We start from the raw sequence: 25266 nt of genomic DNA on the forward strand, positions 1-25266 counted from the left end.
CTGTTTTAGCATCAGGTGGAGAAAAACACTAGTCCAAGTTTGCATGTTATTTATCAAGTGTTTACTTACCTGCTTTATTTGTCCGCCTACTAACTTAAGTGCTGAGCACTAACTCAAAAACATCACCGAAAATCTCAGCAGGAAAGGGTCATAAACAAATTCTACAATATTAGAAGGTTTTAAAAGTTATGAATAATACTTTTTGGAAGATAATTTGGGTTATAGAAAAAAAAGTTTAAAACCCTACCCATATCCTATACATTTGATATTTGTTTTCGAGGGATTTATAACTTCAACAAATAATTCCTGTAATCAATTTTGTGTTCTATCAGGTTAGCAATGTCAAAGACTATTATAAGATCTGGTACTCAATAAGCAGGTAGATGATACTAGTCAATACGGTTGGGAGAAATTTTATGGAAAAAAAGAGACTTCAAACGAATCCAAAGGAACATCTTGATGTATGTATATACCTTTACAACAGTGCCACATCCCATATAAATAAAACCAGTTCTTCTAATTAGTCAAGCTATATTTGCAACTACAATTATTTATCTATTAACCTTAATACAACCCATTTAATCTTCATAACAATTCCATAAATTAGATGCTATCATGATTCTATTTTATAGATGAGAGATCTGAGGCATAAACTCAGTAGATGAACTGTGCTTCCCCTTATTAATCAGCTATACAGAAAGTAGAGGGTTAAAACTCATTTTAATGGTACTCGGTAGAACTGAAATTTAGTGGTATTTAGTCAAGTTGCAATTTATTTATATGCTTCCTGATATTAGATGTGGCAATGGAAGATTTCTTTATGGTAGAAAAATATCAAATAAGGCACCTTCTGATAAGTTTATAATTCCATATATATATATATATATATATTTTTTTTTTTAAATTCCTTTTCAAGTTGTAAGCTAGAGGCTGCAGGAAAAAAAAGACAAAACACAGAAATACACAAACATACTCTACATTGTATTACCACAAAAATAATTCTACTCAAAACACATAACACAGATATTAGTCTTCTAAAATTAGTACTTTCAAGAGAACACATTTACACTATGTGATACTGGCTTCTATCAGGTGCAGTGAAATTATGAAGTTCATACCCCTAGATTGGGTTTCAGCAAAGACCGGGAGCAGAGGAAGCCTCCAAGCTATGTTAGGTAAGTCACACACTGTCCCCACTTCAATGGCAACAATGTTACACAGACTGGTGGTCACTGCAAATGATTTGTCAGAACGCATACCCACTTTATGACGACTAAGGACTCAAAAGCCAATTAGAAAACTAAATCAGAATAAAGACAACTGATCAAGGATGCCTCAAGAATGAGAACCTGGCCAGGTGCGGTGGCTCATGCCTGTAATCCCAGCACTTTGGGAGGCCGAGGTGGGTAGTTCCCTTAAGACCAGGAGTTCAAGACCAGCCTGGACAACATGGTGAAACCCCGTCTCGACAAAAAATTAGCCAGGCATGGTGGCGTGCACCTGTAGTCCTAGCTACTTGGGAGGCTGATGTGGAAGGATCACCTGAGCCAGGGAGGTCGAGGCTGCAGTGAGTCCTGTGATCATCACATCACTGCCCTCCAGCCTGGGTGACAGTGAGACACTGTCTCAAAACAACAACAACAACAACAACAAGAATCAGATGAAAACCTGTGAATGTTCTGTTTCAGCTAAACTACTTTGACAAAGTAATAAAACTAGAATTTTATTATTATTTATAAATCAAATCAATAAAGATCTTTAACTGAATAATACTTAGAGACTGGCATTATGGGAATTTTCTCTTACATATCAATCCTATAAAACTATAAACAATTAATGCCCAGTGACTGTTAGACACTTTAACCTTTTTTTTTTTGGAGACAGAGTCTCGCTGTCTCCCAGGCTGGAGTACAGTGGCACAATTACGGCTCACTGCAGTCTCAACCTCCCGGGCTCAAGTGATTCTCCCACTCAGCTTCCCAAGTAGCTGAAACTACAGCCATGCACCACCATGCCCAGCTAATTTTTGTATTTTTTTGTAGAGATGGGGTTTTGCCATGTTGCTCAGGCTGATCTTAAACTCCTGGGCTCAAGCAGCCTGCCTGCCTCAGCCTCCCAAAGTGCTGGGATTATAGGCATGAGCTACCACACCTGGTCTCACCTTATTATTTTCTGAAGGTTAAAACTGGGATTTGGTCTTTATGTAATCTTTATATTATCAAAATAATAGATAGTAAAGGTTTTTATTCTAAAAACAAGTCAAAATATTCATATACTATTCCACTGAAGTTAAAAGGATTCTCTTAGAATAAAATAGAAAAACAAAGACTGCCAGTCAGTAATCTAGAAGAATTCACATGAAAATTTTTTATTTTTAGCTGAATACCTGAATATTCATTCTGCTGATCTAAGTAACTGGCTTCCTGCTCTGCTCTCTGTGGGATGAACATGAGCCATGCTCCCCTCCCCATTCTTTCCAGATGGAAGGTCAAGGGATGGAGGAGGGGATCAACCTAATCATCAATACAATGTAGCCATCATAGCTCTTACCATCTAGAACATTTTTTTCCCTCTAGAAAGCAGTGTCTCTAGTACCTATGCCTAAGAAAAATAACTTCAAAGTGCTTTGGGCCACACCTGGAACTGCACTCAGTGATGATCCAGAGATCAGTCTCCATCTTGATGGAGTGTGTAAGGCCATGTTTCTAGCACCTCCCTTCAAACTGACAGGGCAGAAAGACTGTTTTCTCTCATGGCCTCTCACCAAGGCACAACAGAGTCTAGAACCACTGTGGAGGCAATAATTTCACACAAAACTGAAAGAAACATTGCACAGGAGTTAAAAGCACAGACTCAGCAAGACAGCCTGTATTTTAATTTGGCTTGAAAACTCACTAGCCATGAAGTCTCTGTGTCTCAGGTGCCTCATCCATAAAATGAGAGTCATTAGATGAGTTAGCATTTTTAATACATTTAGAACAGGACCTGACATGCAGCTAAAATAACTTTGACTAACATACTAAGTCTTATATATTTGGTAAATTAAAAACTGAAACTGATTTTTGTTAAAAAATAATTTTTATTGTTAAAAATCTAATGCTTTGAATACCTCCTGGATTAGAGTAAGCCTATCCATAGTTACCTTGCTTGATTTAAGAACTTTAATTTGTTCTTCAAAAACGGTGTCTTTATTCTTTTCGAGAAATCCTTCACACTGGTATTCCACCTGAAAACACATGGAAAAATCTCCTTAACCGATAAAACTTTTGAATAGATATTATAATCATCAATAACAAGAATATTTATTAGTCTCAGGCTATACGATCAGCTCTCAACAAATGGGTATTATCAGTCTTTTCTAAGAAACCAGGGCCATTCCTGGTAAGAAGCATGTTAACTATAGAATAAAACTCCTCAAATATTGTTTTTTCTAGGCAACAGTGGTAGTGCTGAGTAACTGTGATCTAAAAGATCCTCTCAGTTAGTGGGTGAGCAGATTCATAAGTAGATCCTCTTCTCCCATGCTGGCCAGAGAGCTCTTCCAAGGCTGACTCCTTGTATCTCCTTGCAACCTAGGTCACCATCAAGCAGGGGTGTTTCAGCTTAGAAGAGATTACAACAGGAGAGAGAATCAGAAGGAACAAATGAGGGTCTGATGGGGACAGAGGTGAAAAGCTGCTGATGGATGAAGGTGAAGGCTGGGGATATATTGTATGATTTGGTAAAATGGGACTACTTGAGAAGGGACTATTTCTTTTCCAAAACTCCAGCAACTTCAGTTGTCTGCCACTCAAGAGGGTCAAAGCTTGCAAGATAAAACCTTTAGGTGGCCCTAGGGTCATCTCAAGGCTTCTAGATGGAATTAGGGCAGACTTAGAAAGTCCTCAATGCCTAAAGGAGACCCTGTGAAACTTACCCCAAAGCCTACACCACAATCTCCTTGAAATATAAATTACTCTCATTGCTTGTGATTTGCTAAGTACACTATAGAACTTGTGAAGCAGTAAGACAGTATGCCTTATTAGAAGGGACCCAGTGAATCAATTGCAGAGGGTGACAAAAGTCCACAATTGCTATTCTGAAACCCTTGAGATAAGCTATGCTTTAGGACTTGGAATTTTTCAGGCATTTAAGATGTAGTATGTACATGCACCATTTTTTCATATTTCCAGCAAAATGGAAGGCAATGATCTGTAACAAAACATATTCATATTTCTACTGTGAAATATGTAAATATCCAGCCTAACTGTGATAAAGACAGACTATAAATAATCTCATGTTAATTCAGATCAGAGATCAGGTTTGGCTAAATGAGTTATAAAAAAAAAAAACAACTTAGTTTACAGAGTTTCCTCGATTTCAGAATTATAGACCCATACTTATTTCACAAATAACTCAATGTAGGTTAAAGGAAGAGAAAACCAACATGTCAACACTAAAGATTGCTGTCCCTTGAGCCCTGAAGAATGCAAACATCAGCAAAAGGAAAAAAAAGATACTCTTGACTATTGACTTTTTTCCACATTTAAGAATTCAAAAAGAAAAAATGATATAAAGCTTCCTTACTTTGTCAGCAAAATGTTGGATGATGAAAGCTTTGTTTGACAGACGAGGCTTTTCAAAGAGTGTACATTTGTTCAAATGTGTGTTGTACAATTTTTGGGCCCAGGTGTCATCTGTGCCTTTAGGCATCTATATTCATGGGAAAAAAGGAAGAAAGAAAACAAGGTAAATACTGTGATTCTTCTAATGCATCATTGTCAAAAGATCTTTTTTTTGGCTTTACCTAAGAACTTTTACAATTCAGTTTAGGAGTTCATTCCTTCCACATTTCATTGTTAGAGGCCAACAACCAATTACTAACGAATACCATGACTCAGACCTTCTCATGGGCAACCCAGCCCAATCTTGGGGCAGTTCAATCTGCCTATAAGAAAAATCATGAAACAAATTTGTTGTTGTTGTTGTTTTTTAAACAACAAAAGCTGGCCAGGCGTGGTGGCTCAAGCCTGTAATCTCAGCACTTTGGGAGGCCAAGGTGGGTGGATCACCTGAGGTCAGGAGTTTGAGACCAGCCTGACCAGAATGGTGAAACCCCATCTCTACTAAAAATACAAAAAATTAGCCAGGCATGGTGGCGGGCACCTGTAATCCCAGCTACTCAGAAGACTGAGGCAGGAGAATTCCTTGAACCTGGGAGGAGGATGTTGCAGTGAGCAGAGGTCACACCATTGCACTCCAGCCTGGGCAACAAAAGTGAAATTCTGTCTCAAAAAAAAAAAAGCTTCCCATGAAATATCAGGGCTATTATATATGTTTTCAAAATTCTTTTAAACAGAAAGACAAACATTACATGTTCTCATCTATTTGTGGGATCTAAAAATTAAAGCAATTGAACCCATGACTATAAAGAATAGAAAGATGGTTACCAGAGGCTGGGAAGGGTAGCAGGAAGATGGGGGATGGCTAATAGATACAAAAAAAATTAGAATGAATAAGTCCTAGTATTTGATAATAATTTAATTATACATTTAAGAATAAGAATATAATTGGATTGTTTATAACACAAAAGATGAATGCTTGAGGGGATGGATGCCCAATTTTCCATGATGTGATTATTATACATTGCATGCCTATACCAAAATATTTTATGTACCTCCATAAACGTATACACCAACCAGGTACCCACAAAATTAAAAATTTAAAAAAATTCTGCCAAATAAAGGTAACATTTGTACATAGTGAAACATTTCTATAATTCAGAAAGATATAAAACGGAGAGTAGTCTCCTCTTGCCATTTCCTCCAACTTAATTATTTCTTCCCCTCTCTCTTTTTTTTTTTGAGACGGTTTCACTCTTGTCACCCAGACTGGAGTGCAACGGCACAATCTCGGCTTACTGCAACCTCTGCCTCCCAGGCTCAAGTGATTATCCTGCCTCAGCCTCCCAAGTAGCTGGGACTACAGGTGCACACCACCATGCCCAGCTAATTTTTTGTATTATTTTGTAGACGGGGTTTCACCATATTGCCCAGGCTGGTCTCAAACTCCTGAACTCAAATATCTACCCACTCAGCCTCTCAAAGTGCTGGGATTACAGATGTGAGCCCACCATGCCTGGCCTTCTTAAGTCTCCTTGAAGGCATGTATGTGAATAGGGTAATTTTACACACTCCTTGCATTGTTTTCAGCTTTGCAACAATAGCATTCTCTGCATTATTTATGGCTACTAGGTTGTCACTGATTTTTTTGTTATTATTATGACAACTGCCACAGTTTTCTTCTTACATGTATATACCTTAGATACTTTTGCAAGTGTAATCAAAGGTGGAATTCCCAGCAGTTCCATCCCTGGGTCAAGGGTATGTAGTTAAAATTATGATAAATGTTGTCAAATGTCCTATAAAGTAAGTTGAATGAATTCATGCTTTTCATCATGAGTATATATGCAATATTCATTTAGTATTATCAAATGAAAGTTATCAAGTCTAAATTTGCCTACTGGATGGGTAAAGAGTGGTGTACCACTTTTGCTTTGGTTTGCATTTTTTTAAATCTCAAGTGAGGCTGAGAACCTTTTCGTTACATGCATCCTTAATGTTGTAGGAAGTCTGGGTGCTTAGGAGGGTGCACCTGTGCTAAACTGTAACTTCCTGCATATAAACTAAAGAAAAAAAAAGAGAAAGAATAGGTTTGCCTAAGATCACTCAGTGGTAAAGCTGGGGATCTAATACTTTTTTCCAACATGCTGCACCTTTAAATATTAAAGATACAACTCCATCCCTTTCAAATACGTCAGTAATATGGAACAACTAGTTAGTTTTACAATTATAACTATTTAGAACTATTATTCAAAATATCTTCTGCATAGTTTCTTGCATTTCTTTAAATAAATTCTATCGCCGAACAAAAAGTACTAAACATAAACAAATTAATAACAAAAGTGGCTAAAATTGGTAGTATCTAGTGTCAATTTTTCATGTAATTTAGAATCGGCTGAAAAGAGGAGGGAAATTCTCCTATTTTCACTTGTAATTAGAACTCTTGGGGTCTAGTGTTCCTTCAGAATGAAAGCACTTTCCCTACTTGTCACCACAATGGCATTCCATGATATACTAATGAATCTCTCCTTGAACCCCTTACCTTCTGACCTTGATACATCTATTTTGATAAACCAAGTACCCCAGGGAATCATACTTACCTTGCATTCCTCATCCAGTAAATCTAGAATGCCTAGTTTTGATTCTATAAGATTAATACAAGGCTGATTATCATAAAAGTCTATGAGTGTCCATGGAATTTGTTCCTTCATATATTCTTCTTGCTCCAATTTGAAGACATGCTGAAATGAAAAAGAAAAAAAAGCAGTCATTACTGGATCATTGTAACAAAGAATGTAGTCAAGAAACAATGTTTATATAAAACACTAAGATGATACCAACATAATTTGAGATAATCTATGGCTTTCAACAACAACCACCTCATGGGAGAAGCATGATTTACACACAGAGAAAGCAAATAAAACAACAGGAAAACCTCAGCTACGTAGGATTCTTGGTGAACAAGTAAATCTAGGTATTTTAAATAGCTGATCAATGTAGCAATCTTTGTGATCTTTTGATTATGTGTATTTTCAAAGCCACACTATGTATTTTTGGCTTCTTCAGTTATCGTACTGTGCTGCTAACAACATGGGACACAGGAATGCCTTGGCTGGCATTTAACAACTATGTTGATGCCCTCCAGGCTACTGAGCCACGCTGGGCAATGCTTTCAGCATAACAAAGTACTTCTCCTAAGGGACTGTGGTGCTGAAGTTCACGTGGCTCAGAATTAGTTAATAATTGGCCTTTCTCGTGACTGCCCTGATTATCTTTGATAGTCATGGAGTCTATGACTCACTTTTCTGGCTTCAGCCACTGTCCTCACCATTGCTTCTCATCTCCATTTACACAAAAATATATATTAACTGTCTACTATGTGCCAGTCACTGCACATGGTTAACAACACAGATGTGGATGCTGCCCTCATGGAGCTTGGAGACAAGTGGGAGAAGCAGACAGAAACCAAATAACCATAAGGAATATAATCACAAGCTATAGTAATATTACAAAGGAAAATAATATGAGCTATAAGAGCAAGAGTCCTCATCTAGTTTGGACACAGGCTGGTCAGGGGAGGGCTGTGTGATCTAGTCTCTAAAGATGAATGGGAGCCAAGCTAGTGCGGGTGGGAAGGGCAATCCAACCACCGCCACAGCTCCTGTTTCAGGCTGCTGCCCAGTCACTGCCCAGCCAATGCAGCTGACACCACCACTTCTAGTCTCTACAGATGCTAATGACTGCTACTCATTCTTAGGGAGTTTCTGCCTTCCTTTACTTATCTCTTTGGTCTCCTTTGGTTCTTTCACAAATCTTGCTATTTTTGTGGGAAGAAAAGACTTTTGTGATGACGATCAAACAACCCATATTTTCTAGGACCCCATGCCCTGTGAAACTTACATGCCACAAGATCTCCAATGAATACTCTCCTCATGTGTCTGGAACTTTCCCACTTTATTCTGTACTTATTGTAATGCTACTCTTGGCTCATTTGCACTTTTTTTTCTTTTTTTTTTGAGACAGAGTCTTGCTCTGTCACCAAGGCTGGAGTGCAGTGGCACAATCTCGGCTCACTGCAACTTTCACCTCCCGGGTTCAAGCGATTCTCCTGCTTCAGCCTCCTGAGTAGCTGAGACTACAGGCATGTGCCATCACGCCCGGCTAAATTTTTGTATTTTTAGTAGAGATGGGGTTTCACCGTGTTAGCCAAGATGGTCTCAATATCCTGACCTCATGATCCACCTGCCTCTGCCTCCCAAAGTGTTGGGATTACAGGCGTGAGCCACCACGCCTGGCCTCATTTGCAGTATTTACAGTCTAACGAGCTATTACAAGCTTTAACAAAAAACAGTCATCCATAAGAATATTTATGTCATGCTAATAATGAAGAAAGAGAGAGACCCTCTCATATTGTTTTATACTCAGTACCTGTTTTAAGAAAAAAACAAAGAAGTAAAACTAAAGACAGGCAGCCCGGCGCCAGGCCCAAAACCAGGCCTGGGCCTGCCTGGCCGAAACCCAGTAGTTACAAAACAACTCATGACTTAGAAACCGATGTTCCTGACATTGTATAGAACATTGTGAAACTCCCTGCCCTGTTCTGTTTCACTCTGACCACCGGTACATGCAGCCCCTGTCACGTACCCCCTGCTTGCTCAAATCAATCACGACCTTTTCACGTGAAATCTTTAGTGTTGTGAGCCCTTAAAAGGGACAGAAATTGTGCACTCGGGGAGCTCGGATTTTAAGGCAGTAGCTTGCTGATGCTCCCAGCTGAATAAAGCCCTTCCTTCTACAACTCGGTGTCTGAGAGGTTTTGTCTGTGGCTTGTCCTGCTACATTTCTTGGTTCCCCGACCGGGAAGCGAGGTAACTGTCGGACAGCCGAGGTAGCCTCTTAGACGGCTTAGGCCTGCCCTGTGGAGCATCCCTGCGGGGCACTCTGGCCAGCCTGCGTGACGCAATCCTAAGAGCGTTCCTGAGTAGGCAATTGTCCCAGTGGAACACCTCATCAGAGGAGTGCGTAGCAGGCCCCCACAGAGGATTAACACAGTGGCTGAACACCGGGAAGGAACTGGCACTTGGAGTCCGGACATCTGAAACTTGGTAAGACTAGTCTTTGGAACTTGCCCCACTCCATTTGAGTGGAAGCGTGGTCTGATCGCCCGCGGTGTGCCTGTATCGGCACTTTTGTTCTGGTTTTGACTTGACTTGACTTGGTAAGACTAGTCTTTGGAACTTGCCCCACTCCATTTGAGTGGAAGTGTGGCCTGATCACCCACAGTGTACTTGTATCGGCACTTTTGTTTTGGTTTTGACTTGACTTGAATTGCTGGATACTTTGGTTTTGGTTTTGACTTGGCTTAAATTTCTTGGTACTCGGATTTTGAATTTCGCGGTGTTCTGATTTTGGTTTGGTATAAACGATAAAAGCGTGTGTGTGTGTGCCCTCTTTACCTGTTCTTTGTTTTGTGGTGAGTGTGTGTGGTGTGAGTGTGGTATTTTGTCTTGCGAAAACATGGGTCAGGTGCAAAATAAGCCCACCCCACTAAGAACCATGTTGAAAAATTTTAAGAAAGGAAAAAAGCAGGGGGGGGGGGGGAAGCAGAATTTATATAAAAAGAATGTTATATGGTAAATTCTTGTCGTGAAATAAATTAACTGGTTATTTTAAAAAAAAAAAGTTTGTAATAAGTCAGAAGTTGAGACATGTCAAAAAAAATTGTCTGCAAAAGACGTAAAAAAAGAAAAGTTATAAAAAAAATTTTATGCAAAAAAGTTATATAATTTAGAATACTACTGAAAAAAAACCAGTTTATGTGCAAGGTGTATAAAAAAAGGTAAAATATACCTTTAGCAAAAAAATTATAAAGAGGCATAAGAATGTGGATTTTTACCCTACATTAAAAGGTCAAAAAAATTATTGTTTTGAAAGTTTAGGCAAATTTTAAAACATTAACTGTAAAGAAAATTTTGTGTGTAAACATCATAGCTAAAGTTAAAAAGGTATCATCCAGTTTTTCTGTGAACTGGACATTAAAGTAAAAATGCAACAGGTTTTTCTTAAAACATCAACCTGCTCTTTAACAAAAATTGTAAAAGGTTAAAAAGAGTCTATAAAATCTTACCTTATGGTGAAACATCAAAAATTAGATAAATATGTCTACAAGGTTTTATTAAAATTAATAACACACTAATATAAAGGTAAAATTTAGCTTATCTGGTATAAAAATCATACAAAAAGCATTATTAAATATAAAATGGTGTTTAGCTTTTTTTTAGTCTAAAAACTAATAAAAATAGGTGCTAAAGGAAACATTCATTTTACTAGAAGATCATAGAAGTTAAAGAATTAAAACAAACTTTGGCAATTAAGACAGCATACCAGGATGCAAATGTCTGGTTGGAATGGATCAAATATTCCATCTGCATGTTAAACAAAAGCAATTGTTATGCTTGTGCACATGGCAGGCCAGAGGCCCTGACTGTCCCCCTTCCACTGAGGTGGTCCTCCAGTTGACCAGGTGTGGGCTGCATCGTAGCTCTTTTCCAGAATTCTACAGCCTAGAGTAATAAGTCATGCCAAGTTCTCTCTGCTATATCCTGAAGTCCCTGCGGGTCAGCCCCCGAGGGCCATCCAGCTTCCATCTCCTAACACTAAGTTCACTTCGTGTCTCTCATGGCAGGGAGGAGACTTAGCATTCCTTGGAGACTTGAAGGGATGCAGTGAGCTTAAGAATTTTCAAGAGCTTATCAAGAGCTCTTATTCAACCCCAAGCGGATGTGGGGTGGTATTGTAGTGGACCTTTACTGGGCACTCTGCCAAATAACTAGAGTGGCCCTTGTGCTTTAGTCCATTTGGCCATCCCTTTCACCCCTGCATTTCATCAACCAGAGGAAAAAAAAATAATAAGACATCGTAAAGCGAGAGAAGCCCCTTATAGGTCTTTCAACTCTCACATCTATTTAGATGCAATTAGAGTCCCGCAAGGAATACCAAATCAATTTAAAGCTTGAAATCAAACAATTACAGGATTTAAGTCAATATTTTGGTAAATGACAGTCAATAAAAATGTCGATTAGAATAAACTACATCTGTTAAGACCAACAACAATGAGCTTTTCATGAGTTAAAAAGAAACTCATGTCAGCCCAGCCCTGAGGCTACCTGACCTGAGAAAACTCTTTACACTCTATATGTCAAAAAAAAAAAAAATGGCAGTTGGAGTTTTAACCCAGACTGTAGGGCCCTGGCCAAGGCCAGTGGCCCATCTCTCAAAACAACTAAACGGGGTTTCCAAAGGCTGGCCCCCATGTCCAAGGGCCCTGGCAGCAATGGCCCTGTTAGCACAAGAAGCAGATAAGCCAACTCTTAGGCAAAACCTAAACATAAAGTCCCCCCATGCTGTGGTAATTTTAATAAATACCAAAGGACACCATTAGCTAATAAATGTTAGACTAACTAGACACCAAAGCTTGCTCTGTAAAAATCCCCACATAACCACTGAAGTTTGCAACACCCTAAACCCCGCCACCTTGCTCCTGGTATCAGAGAGCCCAGTTAAACATAATTGTGTAAAAGTATTGGACTCAGTTTATTCTAGTGGGCCCAACCTCCGAGACCATCCTTAAACATCAGTAGACTGGGAGCTGTACGTGAATGGGAGCAGCTTCGCCAACCCCTGCAAAGTGACTCTGAAAAAGACAACAAGCCCTGCTCCAGTCACACCCGGAAGCTGACTGGTCCACGCATGGCTGAACCATGAGGAAACTCATCGCAGGACTCATTTTCCTTAAAATTTAGACTTGTAGAGTAAGGACTTCAAATGACCTTCCTCAGACTGAGGGCTGTTCCCAGTATATATATATATCAAATCACTGAGGTAGGACAAAAGATTGCTACAGTCCTATTATTTTATGGTTATTATAAGTGTACCAGGACTCTAAAAGAAACTTGTTTATATAATGCTACTTTATCCAAGGTATGTAGCCCAGAAAATAACCAACCTGATGCGTGTTATGACTCATTTTAAGCCTCCCATGATCACAGTTTTTAAAATAAGACTAAGGACTGATCCTTTTCTAAGTGACACAAGTAAAGTAGTAGCTAGGACAGAAGAAAAAGGGGTCCCCAAAAATGTAACCTTAAAATTTGATGCCTGTGCTGCTATTAACAGTAAGTAGCATAGATTGGGATGCGGTTCTCTAGACTGAGAAAAAAGTTACACAACAGAAAATAATTATATCTGTCAAGAATCATATTTATGTGAAATGTGTCAATACTGGTCTTGTGTCATTTAGGTTACTTAAAATAAAAATAAAAAAGATCCTGTTTGGCTCCAAAAAGAAAAAGTCAGCCCCTCCTGCACGAGTGGGAGCTGCAACCCTTTAGAATTGGTAATTACAAACCCCTCAGACCCAAAATGAAATTTAAAAAATACATAACATTAGGCATTGATGAAAAAGAACTAGATCCTAGTGTAAGCATCCTAATAAAAGGCGAGGTTCAAAGACACTCTCCAGAACCAGTATTTCAGACTTTCTATGATGAACTAAATGTGCCAGCACCTGAGATTCCAGGAAAAAACTAAAAATTTGTTTTTGCAATTAGCCGAATATGTAGCCCAGTCTTTAAAAGTCACTTCATGTTATGTTTGTGGAGGAACCGTAACAGGAGATCAATGGCCACAGGAAGTCCAAGAATTAATTCCTACAGACCCAGTTCCTGATGAATTCCCGGCCCAAAAGAACCACCCTGACAATTTTTAGGTTCTAAAAGTCTCAATTATTAGACAGCACTGCATAGCTAGAAAAGGAAAAAGATTCACTCATTCTGTAAGGCAGCTTAGTTGTCTTAGGCAAAAGCTGTATAATAGCACTGCAAAAACAGTACCACCCAGAATTCCACCAGGACTAGACTGCCCCCACCGGGTTATACTGGATATGTAGACATAGAACCTACTGTTAAGCTGCCTGACCAGTAGACAGGTACTTGTGTTATTGGCACTATTAAACCATCTTTCTTCTTACTGCCCATAAAAACAGTTGAACTTCTGGGCTTCCCTGTTTATGCTTCCCGTGGAAAATGAAGCATAGCCATAGGTAATTAACAAGATGATAAATGACCTCCTAAAAATTTATACAATACTATAGGCCTGCCACTTAGACACTAGATGGCTCATGGGAACACTGGACCCCCATTTACATGCTTAACCGAATCATACGGTTGCAAGCTGTTTTAAAAATCATCACCAATAAAACCAGTCAAGCCTTGACTATTCTGGCCTGGCAAAACAAAAAACAAAAAACAAAAAACTCAGATTAAAAAATGCTATCTATCAAAATAAACTGGCTCTCGACTACTTGCTAGCAACTAAAAAAGGGTCTATAAGAAATTTAACCTTACTAATTACTGTCTACACATAGATAACCAAAAGCAAGTAGTTAAAGACATAGTTTAAAATATGACAAAACTGGCACATGTACCTGTGCAAGTGTGGCACGGACTTAATCCGAGAACCATGCTTAAAAATTAGTTCCTAGCACTAAGAGAATTTAAAACTCTTACAATAAAAGTTATAATAGTAATAAAAACCTGCTTACTGCTCCCTTGTTTGATACCTGTAGTTCTTCAAATGATTAAAAAAGCTTCATCACTACCTTAGTTCACCAAAATGCTTCAGCACAAGTATACTATAAAAATCACTATCAATCTATTGCACAAAAAGACTTAAGTAGCAAAAATAAGAGTGAGAACTCCCACTAATAAAAAGTGAGAGTCTCAAAAGGGGGGAATGAGGAAAGAGAGAGACCCTCTCATATTGTTTTATATTATTTTATACTCAGTACCTGTTTTAAGACAAAAACAAGGAAGTAAAACCAAAGACAGGCAATCCGGCGCCAGGCCCAAAACCAGGCCTGGGCCTGCCTGGCCGAAACCCAGTAGTTACAAATCAACTCATGACTTAGAAACTGATATTCCTGACATTGTATAGAAGAACATTGTGAAACTCCCTGCCCTGTTCTGTTTCACTCTGACCAGCAGTGCATGCAGTCCCTGTCACGTACCCCCTGCTTGCTCAAATCAATCACGACCTTTTCACGTGAAATCTTTAGTGTTGTGAGCCCTTAAAAGGGACAGAAATTGTCCACTCGGGGAGCTCGGATTTTAAGGCAGTAGCTTGCTGATGCTCCCAGCTGAATAAAGCCCTTCCTTCTACAACTCGGTGTCTGAGAGGTTTTGTCTGCGGCTCGTCCTGCTACAATAAGAAAGCAAATTTCTTCTGTTCTTTTGATTAATGAGAAGGCAAATAGGGCACCATATGTCAGCAGGACACCCTGACTGATGGTATGAGTATCTTCCAAAACAATGCGCTCTGTTTTTAAAAATTTCATTAATTTATATGCAGTCTCAATATTGACAACAGAAACACTGCTCTAGACATTAAATAGAGCATTATTTCTCACACACCATGTCTAGTTTGGAAAAGCTCCTGGAGTCTTTAAACTTTTGGATGCTCAATTGTCAAAGAATACGGGCATGTAGTTCAATATGGCAAGAGATTCTTGGTCAATATAGTAATGCCTTCAAACACTAAGCATGCCAGTCACGGAGTTTCTCATGCTGACTGCCCCAAACTACATCCCCAGATCGGGTAACAGCCCTATGCAGTCAAGTTCTTTATAACATGAGACCCCACGTTCCTAGTCACAGCTGACTAAACCAGTGTGGGTATGTGACGGCAGTCTCCTGCTAGAGACCTCTGATGAAAAACTCAACAGTGTTAATCAGATTCTCTCTCTCTCAGGTATTTGAACTGGGAAACAAGAAAATAATCAGGCAATTAGTAATGGGAGTTGAAGCTGAAAGAAGCCAAAATGAATGGGAGATAAGCAAGTTATGAGGATGAGAAGAGCATTCCAACCACTGCTGGGTTCACAGGAAGTTTAAAGTGAGTGAGAAAGGAGAGAGCTTGAGGTGGAGAAAATGTATACAGACTAGAAGGAAAGAACCTGCCATAGGATAGGAAGAGGGTGCAGATCAGTTGTGCAGAGAGAATCAAAGATGCAGAATGTAAGGGGGTATGTGAAGAGAGAAGGAGAAACAGGTGGATAGAGACAGAAAGCAGGAAAGAGGAGGAGACGCAAGAGACCAAAACACACATGCAGACAGGAGGCCTATGAAAAACAGACAAACTAGCCAGTTCCTAAAGAGGCTGGCATTGCTTCCTTCCATTCCAGTCACTCTGTGTGGAAACAATCGGAAAGAGTGGAAGGCTGTGGCATTAACTAAGTATTAAGAAACTCAGAAACACCTTGAGAAACGGTAATGCTCAGTTTAGTTTCTGATAGGTTTTTATTTATTTTTTTATGCAGAGATGAAAATCATATTAGTAGTCATCTTATTATGGAAACAGTCATAGGCCCTTAAGGTTTTAAGATCACTTCTACGTTATTTCACTGTGGTAGGAAGCTTAATTTGCTAAACAAAGATGGTTCAAGTTTTTATCATAGTATATGGAACATGTAATCAAACAGTCTAAAAGGTTTTATAATGACAAACAGCAACTCCTTGTCCCATCTCTCCCCAACCCCAGCCTCGCTCCCTGGAGGCAACCATTTTTAATTCCCTTAGCTATTTCTTCTGATATTTACCTATATATTTCTAAAGAATACGCTTATCAGCTACCTTCTGATTTATCACTATGAAACATCTACTGATTACATTATGACACAAAAGAGGCTAAATTCACATACACCACCTCCGTCCCACTCTTCCACTGTGCTCCCCATATTACTATTTTTAGATCCTCTTTTGTTTTTTACCAAATTTGTAACTTGCAATGTCTTTAAACATCTGGTTTTTGCGCATCAACTAGAAATCATACCACTTGACCTCTCTCTTTACAAGTGAGGATTTATTAAGGGTGTCTTTCCTGCCCTTCAGCTCTATCTTCTAATTCCTATGGGTGTCTCATTTTAATATCCTCTTTCATCAACACTAAGAATCACTCCCACTCTTGCACTTAGAACTGTGCCTGGCACATGATGGACACTTTACATATTCCAACCCATTTAATCCATAAAACCACACACAGCAGGTACTATTATTACGTCCATTTTATAGATGAGGAAGTTAAGGCCCAGGGAGGTCAACTAACTTGCCCAAGATCTCCTGGATAACTGACACAGGGTAGGATTCCAACTCACACAGTTCACCTCTGGGCTCTGTGTCCTTCATTATTACAATCTGCTGACTCTGATTTTTAAGCATTTCTGAATCTCCCAACACCATGGTACTCCTCTAAGATATTTAATGTTACTACTTCACAAGAGCCACTCAAAATATTCCCATTGCCATTGCCTCAGTGAATGTCCCAGACTGTTGAAAAGAGAATATGTAAAATTCTGCATTTTAGTTCTGACATCTTGCTAATATAGCAAGTAAGCATTAAGAAATTCCACATACAATTAACTTCAAAATAACAAACTGAAAGATACCCCTGGGCTCAAAGCTTCATACTCCCAAGCAATTACCTAACACACTGCGTGCTTCTTTCAATCTATTTGTCCCAAATTTTCATTATTATCAGACAGCAATCCAAGGATAGCCTTGAATCCCACCTGGCCCATAAAACATTTTTCTAATGTTGTACCATTCATTAATCATCAGTTCTAAATTCCATATAATAATTATAATTCACAACTTCATTTCAGGGATAAGCTTTTAAACAAAGACTAGGAATTCAAGAGAATAATTTATAGCAGAATATTATTTAAGGAAGAACATTCTTACCATATTGAATTGTTGCTGTAGTTTTTCATTTGCATAATTTATGCAAAACTGTTCAAAACTATTTATCTCAAATGTTTCAAATCTGTAACCACGAAGATAATATGGAAAGGGGAGAAAAGGAACAAAAAGCTTTTTAAAAATATTCAAAATATACACATTAGGAAGAAAGAAATGGGACATCCCCCAACATTGTAAAACTTTCTTTCCATATCAGTGAAGATAAAGATTTATAAGTCAGTAACAAGAAATATGTACCCAGCAGATGAGCATCAGCCATGCAGCAGAGAGGCTTTTTTTGTTGTGTTTTGTTTTGTTTTGTTTAACAGCCCTAGCATGCAGAGGTGTTCAACACTATGAGTTTTTGAGGGCTCATTCACCCCCAAGTGGGGAACATCAGAATTATGATAAACCCATTGCTCTTGCCAATTTACTGACTCACAGTGTTACATACACATAGGAGGGAAATAGGAACAGAGATCCTACAGGTTCTTTTGAAAAAGAGAACCAGAGAATGAAATTTAAGTATGAAAGAAGCACAAATATGAGGGAAGGATTTTAACAGCTAAAGACAGGTACCCAAATAAGGCAAACTAGCAAACAAAATTAGATTTTTAGAATTTCAGTGATAATTTACCACATGAGCATCTGAAAACCAATTAAGTCTATGCACTAGCTAAGTAAATTAGCTTCAGATTTGAAGCATTTTTTGTTTGTTTTACTTAAATTTTAAGCAACATGTAATTGCATCACCATCATCAAGGTATTCTTCAATTGTCGTAGGCAAAGTCTCCCTTCTCTTTACCAGTAAGAAACAGAATCAAATGCCCACTTAGACTTACTAGGTAAGTTCTAGAAAGGAATGCTCTCTGGCAGACCAATTAGCCAAATATACTCACCCGTAAATGTCCAGCACACCAATAAAAGAGTGCTGTTTGACAGCAGAATGGAGAGCCTGATTGACATTATCTACAATCCAGTTAAAAAGCTTGGCATAGATGTGCTTGGCCAAAGCATCACGGGCATTTGTGGCCTGCAGCTTGGAGATGGGCTTGATGTACGTCTCTGTGGCAGTAGCCAGCTTCCGATGGCAGAGCCAGTGACACATCTCCTCATAGTCCACACCCATGAGGTCACAGAATATGCAGAGAGGTTCATGCTTGGGCTGCCAAAAGATAATGAGTTATTTCCTATGACCAGATAAATCAAATAAGAATCTCCTAGAAAATGTTAACAAAGAGTTAACAAATAAAATTCAGCAATTTCTTTGTTACAACAAACACCAAGATAACTCAAAGTTGATTCGTGATAATAAACACATTCATCCATTAAACTGGTATCCAGGCAGCATTTTGCAATCTCTTCTGGGGCTCACTTCAAAAATTACCTCTTCCTTTAACTCTTCATAGTATTTGTTTGTATCTCTCTTAAAGTACCTTCATTCATTCGATCAAAAAATCAGTCAGTTAGTCAACAATTATTTACTGAGTGCTACTATGCGCCAGACAGCAAAAACAAACATGGTCCCTGCCCTCCTAGAACTTACAGTCACTCGGGAAAAATGGATATTAATCAAATGATTGCTCCCTAAAATGAAAAATACCACAAAGACCAAGGACACTATGCTGAGTTCATGTGAGAGGAATATGCTCTGTTTAGGAAGCAGGAGACAGTTCCCTTGAGAAAAGGAAGGTGCTAACTGGGTGAAAGGGGGAGAAAAGGACTTTCCAAGCCAAGGAAACAGCTGGCAAAAATATTCTGTGGTAGGAAGGAAATCACCTATAGGAAGGATTGAAGCTGAATGAGGGAGAAAATGTGAACTGAAGTCACAGAAACAGACAGAGGCTATACCCCAGCTGGTCTTTATCCTTAGAGAAATGGGAGACCACTGAAGGGTTGTAAGCAGGTAATTTGACAGTTATCTGTGTGACTTTTTAGATCAGAATGACTTTCATGACTTACATATCCCTGTACCCCCTAGAATATCTTCCAGGAGCCTTGCATGAGTAGGTGTTTGATAAATACTAGTCTATTTTAATCCATGTTAGTACATTATATTTTTCAACATCTTCAATCACATGTATCAGTGGAATCTGACAACATTTCTGGGGAACAGGCAGGGTGAACATTGTCTCTGGTGGATAAATGAGGAAATAGGATCCAAGATAACAAATAGCTTGTCAAAAATCAGCTGGCAATTGACGTCAGAGTTGGCATTAGAACCTGGGTCTCCTGACACCCTCATCTGTAGACTCTTCACACTCAAGCACCCCTTCCTTCTTTCATCCCCCTTTCGCCCAAGTAATCACTTTAGATACAAACCAGCACCACTGCCTGCTCAACTCCCTTACATAAGCAGCCATATACATGTACGTGTTTAGAGTCTGACATCATTTAGAAGTGGGTCAGGCGGGGCCGGGTGGCTCACGCCTGTAATCCCAGCACTTTTGGAGGCTAAGGCAGGAGGATCAGCTGAGCTCAGGAGTTTGAGACCAGCCTGGCCAACATGGTAAAACCCTGTCTCCACTAAAAATACAAAAATTAGCTGCTTGTGCTGGCGGACACCTGTAATCCCAGCTACTGGGGAGGCTGAGGCAGGAGAACTGCTTGAACCTGGGAGGTGGAGGTTGCAGTGAGCTGAGACAGCACCACTGCACTCCAGCCTGGGTGACAGAGTGAGACTCCATCTCGATTTTCTTAAAATTAAAAAAAAAAAAAAGTAGGTCAGCATTCTGTAAACATATTCTACTTGAATGTTGTTACCATATTGTTCTATTACATCAAGATGGTTAACTGTTTGGTTTAAATTCTCCACAGCTTTACTCATTTTTGGACTTCACCTATCAATAATTGAGAGAAGTCAATCATCTCCCACTCTGACAGCAAATTTGTCTCTTCTTGTGGTTTCTGTTGATTTTTGCTATATATCTTTTGAGGCTATGTCATTAAGTACATAGAAGTTTAGCACTATTACATATCCCTGGTGAATAAAATCTGTTCTCTTTAAAGATGGGATTTCATTCTGTTGCCCAGGCTAGAGTGTGGTGGTACAATCGTATCTCACTGTAGCCTCAAAATCCTGGGCTCAAGAGATCCTCCTGCCTCAGTCTCCTAGGATTACAGGCAGACACCATGCACAGTGAATAAAATCTTTATCATTGCAAAGTCACTCTATTTCCTTCTAGCACTGCTTTTGGCCTCAAAGTCTATTTTGTTCAATACCCACACAGTGCTGCCAGTTTTGCCCTAGCTAGCATGTCTTTTCTAAACTTTTTTTTTCAAACTTTCTGTACCTCTATAGTTTAGGAATGCTTCTTTAAAAAGTATATACCTGAAACTTTTTTTTCTTTTTTCGACATTTATTTTAGAATCGGGGGGTGCATGTGCAGGTTTGTGCACGAGTACATAATAAAGGAATATTGTGTGATGCTGAGGTTTGGAGTATAAATGAATCCATCACCTAGGTAGTGCACATAGCCGCCAACTGGTAGTTTTTTTCAACCATTACCCTCTCTTGTATTCCCCCGTGTCTGTTGTTCCCATTTATGACCATGTGCAACCAATGTTTAGCTCCCACTTACGTGAGAACATGTATTTGGTTTTCTGTTTTTGCATTACTTCGGATAATGTTTTCCAGCTGAGTCCATGTTGCTGCAAAGGGCATGATGTCATTTTTTTTATGACTGGGTAGTATTCCATGGTTATATCTGAATTTTTTTAACCAGTCTAACAATCTAAGTCTTTTAGCTGGAGCATTTAGTCCATTTTTAATTATTTCTATCTTATTTTGTTCTTTTGGTTGTCCTGTTATTCAGCATTTCTTTTTCTCCCTCTTTCTTGCCATATTTTGATTTTTTTCAATGCATTTTCCTCTCCACTAGTTTGAAAGGTTTACTTTGTTACTATTCTGTTATATAATTAACATAATGTAACTAGGTAACACTAACTCCAAACACCCCATCCCAATTTATCCTCTGTTATTCAATACTTTAGTTCTACCTTTTGTGTGTGGGGGCAGGGTAGGCGGCTAGAGATTCATTTCATATTTTAAACTGTTTATCTAATTTTAGACTAACAGAAAAGTTGCAAGAATAGTACAAAAAATTCCCTTCACTCAGATTCCCTAAATATTAACATTTAACCACATTCCCTTTTATCACTCTCTCACTTTTTAACACACACACACACACATACACACACACACACACACATATTACTTTTTCAGAACTTTTTAAGAGTAAATTTCAAACACAATGCCCCTTTTATCTAAATATTTCAGTGTGCATTTCCTAAAATACATGGACATTATCTCACATAAGTGCAGTATAATGAAGAAAATGAGAAAATTAGCAATGATACAACCCTATAATATAACCTGCAGATCTAAATCAGTCTTTGCCAGCTGACCTAACAGTGTGCTCTACAAAAAATAATTAATTTTTATGGTCCAGGATTCAATCCAGGATCATGCATTGAATTTAGCTATCATGTCTCATTAGTCTCCTTTAACATGAACAGTTCTTCATTCTTCTTTGTCTTTTGTGACCTTGACTTTTTGAAGAGTCCCTCAGTTTGTGTCTCTATGATATTACCTCATGATTAGATTTTGGCAGAAATACCAGAGAAGTGGTGTCGCACACATCCAAAGCTATGTGATATTGATTGGTCCAAATATTCGTACTATCAATTGTGATCACTTGGGTTAAGGGAATGTCTGCCAGGTTTCTTGACTGTAATGATAACTATCTTTCCCTTTGTAATTAATACATGTCTTGCGGGGAATTCTATCTTTTACCAGATCAATATACTATTATTATTTTAATCAAATTTTACCTACATTTGCCCACATTTTACTAACTTCTTAGTTCATTTCTTCTTGCATCTTAGCTCTTGTAACTGGGATCACTTTCCTTCTGCCTAAACTATATCCTTTAATATTTAATATTTCCTCTAGTGAGGGCTCACTGGCAACAGCAGATTCTTATAAGCTTTTTTTTTTTTTTTTTGAGACAGTCTCACTCTATCCTCCAGGCTGGAGTACAGGGGCACGATCTCAGCTCACTGTAACCTCCGCCACCCAGGTTCAAGCAATTCTCATGACTCAGCCTCCCATGTAGCTGGGATTATTGGCATGCGCACAACGCCCAGCTAATTTTTGTATTTTAAGTAGAGAGAGGGTTTTGCCATGTTGGCCAGGCTAGTCTCAAACTCTTAGCCTCAGGTGATCCACCCGCCTCAGCCTCCCAAAGTGCTAGGACTACAGGTGTCAGCTACCACACCTGGCCGCTCTTAAGTTTTCAATTGTCTGAAAATGCTTCCAACTTTAATTCATTCTAGAAAGATATTTTAACTGGATATATAATTCTAAGTTAATAGTTTCCATTCTAAGAACACTGAAGATATTATTCCACTGTGTTCTGGCTTTTATAACTGCAGCTGGAAAGTGAGCTATCAGATTAACTGCTATTTCTTCAAGGGCAATCTCTTAATCTCTCTGTTTGAAGTTTCCTCTGTCTTTGATATCATTATGATGTGCTTAGGAGTAGATTTCTTTTTATTTATCCTAACTGGGATTTTCTGTGGGTTAGTCATTTTCACAAGTTCTAAAACTTTTTAGTAATGATCTCTTGGAATATTATGTCTGCTTCATTCTCTCTCTTCTCTCCTTTATGAATTTTCATTAGATTAAAATTAGACATGATTACTCTATCCCTCTCTCTTAATTACTGTTTCAAGTGCTCTATCTTTGGGTCTTATCTTGCATTTTGGGCAATTTCTTCACATCTATCTTCTAGCTTATCAGTTTTCTCTTCAGTTGTGCCAAATCTGCTGTTAATTTATTTTGGCATTCTTAGCAGGTATGACTCTGCTATCTGTCATTTCTCCTAGCTCCTTCTATTTTGTTTCACTGGGGGACTTGTGATTTCTGATTGTGAGTCAATACTTCTTGTAACTTTTCTGATGGGACTCCACTGAGGCCTAGACTGAAGGTGGGTCCTCCAAAGTAGATTTGCAGTTGCTCTGTCAGGTGCCTAGGCCACTACCGGCCCAGGATCAATTTAAGCTATATTTTCTTTATGTAGTTTTTTGAGACCTTCCAGGAACTATGAAATCAGTCTGGGAATGAATATGTGTGAGAGTCAGTTTGCTGTTATAAATTTTTAGGGAGCTAGTTTTCTGCCTCCACTTGGCACCAAAGTATGGGTCAGGTTAAGTTTTCTTTATACTCTTGGAGTGGGTGGTGGGCAAATTGATTACTAGCTCCCCACTTAGGGTCTCAGCTTTAGGCAGGAGTCTTTGTGTTCCCCTGTTTATATGAGTCCTATGCTTTGTCTCTGTCTTCTGTAGCTCACTTTGCTATGAAACCCAAAGCTCAAGGTCACTGGGTTCAGTAAATGCCTTCAAGGTGGAGCAGAACTATCAAATAGATATGTCTTACCAGTAACTTCTAAAGCTCATTTAAGGCCAGGCACAGTGGCTCATGCCTGTAATCCCAGCACTTTAGGAGGCCAAGGCAGACAGATCACCTGAGGTCAGGAGTTCGAGATCAGTCTGGCTAACATGGTGAAACCCCGTCTCTACTAAAAATACAAAAATTAGCTGGACGCGGTGGCACACACCTGTAATCCCAGCTACTCGGGAGGCTGAGGCTGGAGAATAGCTTGAACCCAGGAGGTGGAGGTTGCAGTGAGCCGAGATCACATCACTGCACTCCAGATCAGGCGACAGAGAGAGATTCTGTCTCAAAAAGAAAAACAGGAAAAAACAAAAAACAAAACAAAAACTCATTTAATCTCCACCTACCCCAAATAGTGAAACTGTAGTACTTATAGCTATTATCAAATCAATAAAGTTGACAAGCACTGGTTAGAAAGTAAAAATAACAGAATTACAAGAACTGGATGGAAGTAACTTCTGGACAAGTTCCATACATTGTAAATACTATTCCTCCAAGATGATATTAATAACTTCTAGACATCTCAAATAGGAAAATAGTACACTCAAATTTTAGGTAAGACTCATAGTGAAGTGATACATGTGATATAACATTAGTCACGACTTTCTTGATCAGGAGAAGCCTGACATTTGGGGAAAGGTCACATGGGCAAAGATGAAAGATGGTGATGCAAAAATCAATTGAGTTCTTTTTAAAAAATCCAGTTTGTATGCCAACATTCAGAGTAGGGTTATTCATAACAGCCAAAAGGTGAAACAACTCAAATATCCATCAATCAACCAATGGATAAACAAAATATGGTATCTCCATATAATGGACTATTATTCAGCCACATAAAAGAATAAGTATTGACACATGCTACAACATGGATGGATTTTGGAAGAAGCCAGTCACAAAAGACTATATATGATATGATTCCATCTATATGAAATGTCCAGAACAGGCAAATCAGCCAGAAAACAGATTTATGGTTACTTAGGGCTAGGGAAATTGACACATAGGTAACAATAAGTAAAGGGTACTGGGTTTCTTTTTGAGGTCATGGAAGTATTTTAAACCGACTATGGTGATGGTTGCACATATCTGTGAATATACTAAAAGCCACTTAATGGTACACTTTAAATGAGTATGATATGTGAATTATATCTCAACAAGGCTTTTAAAAAGACTAGCAATGTTTCATTAGAAGAAATCGGGGTTTAAATTAGAATTATCATTTTGCCTTTTACAAAATCACCATTAGAAAAAAAGAGGCTGGGAGAGGGGAGGAGGAATCATGCATCTAAAATTAGGACCAATGGCTTAGGAAAATTACACCTCAAATAGAATCATAAAGAAAATAATGAGGATCAAGCTTTCTGAAAACCAAACTCTCTGCCCATCTAGCTCTTGGCCCTTGGACTAATAAATAAGTTGC

General features: G+C 38.7%; 1 protein-coding gene across 5 annotated transcripts in view; it reads right to left on the minus strand.

The window, feature by feature from the left end:
• The window catches only part of MYO5A (myosin VA (heavy chain 12, myoxin)), a 141441-nt gene that overhangs the window by 86532 nt on the left and 29643 nt on the right, over positions 1-25266 (minus strand). For all 5 annotated transcript variants that reach the window (XM_011986343.1, XM_011986338.1, XM_011986329.1 and 2 more), the window contains exons 9-13: positions 18292-18557; positions 17396-17477; positions 7202-7342; positions 4567-4692; positions 3143-3226 (exon numbers count right to left, since the gene is read on the minus strand). In XM_011986343.1, the coding sequence (XP_011841733.1) occupies positions 3143-3226; positions 4567-4692; positions 7202-7342; positions 17396-17477; positions 18292-18557 (699 nt within the window). The remainder of the gene's footprint in view (positions 1-3142; positions 3227-4566; positions 4693-7201; positions 7343-17395; positions 17478-18291; positions 18558-25266) is intronic.

This window comes from Mandrillus leucophaeus, unplaced genomic scaffold, assembly GCF_000951045.1.
Source record: "Mandrillus leucophaeus isolate KB7577 unplaced genomic scaffold, Mleu.le_1.0 Scaffold108, whole genome shotgun sequence".
Lineage (NCBI taxonomy): Eukaryota > Metazoa > Chordata > Mammalia > Primates > Cercopithecidae > Mandrillus > Mandrillus leucophaeus.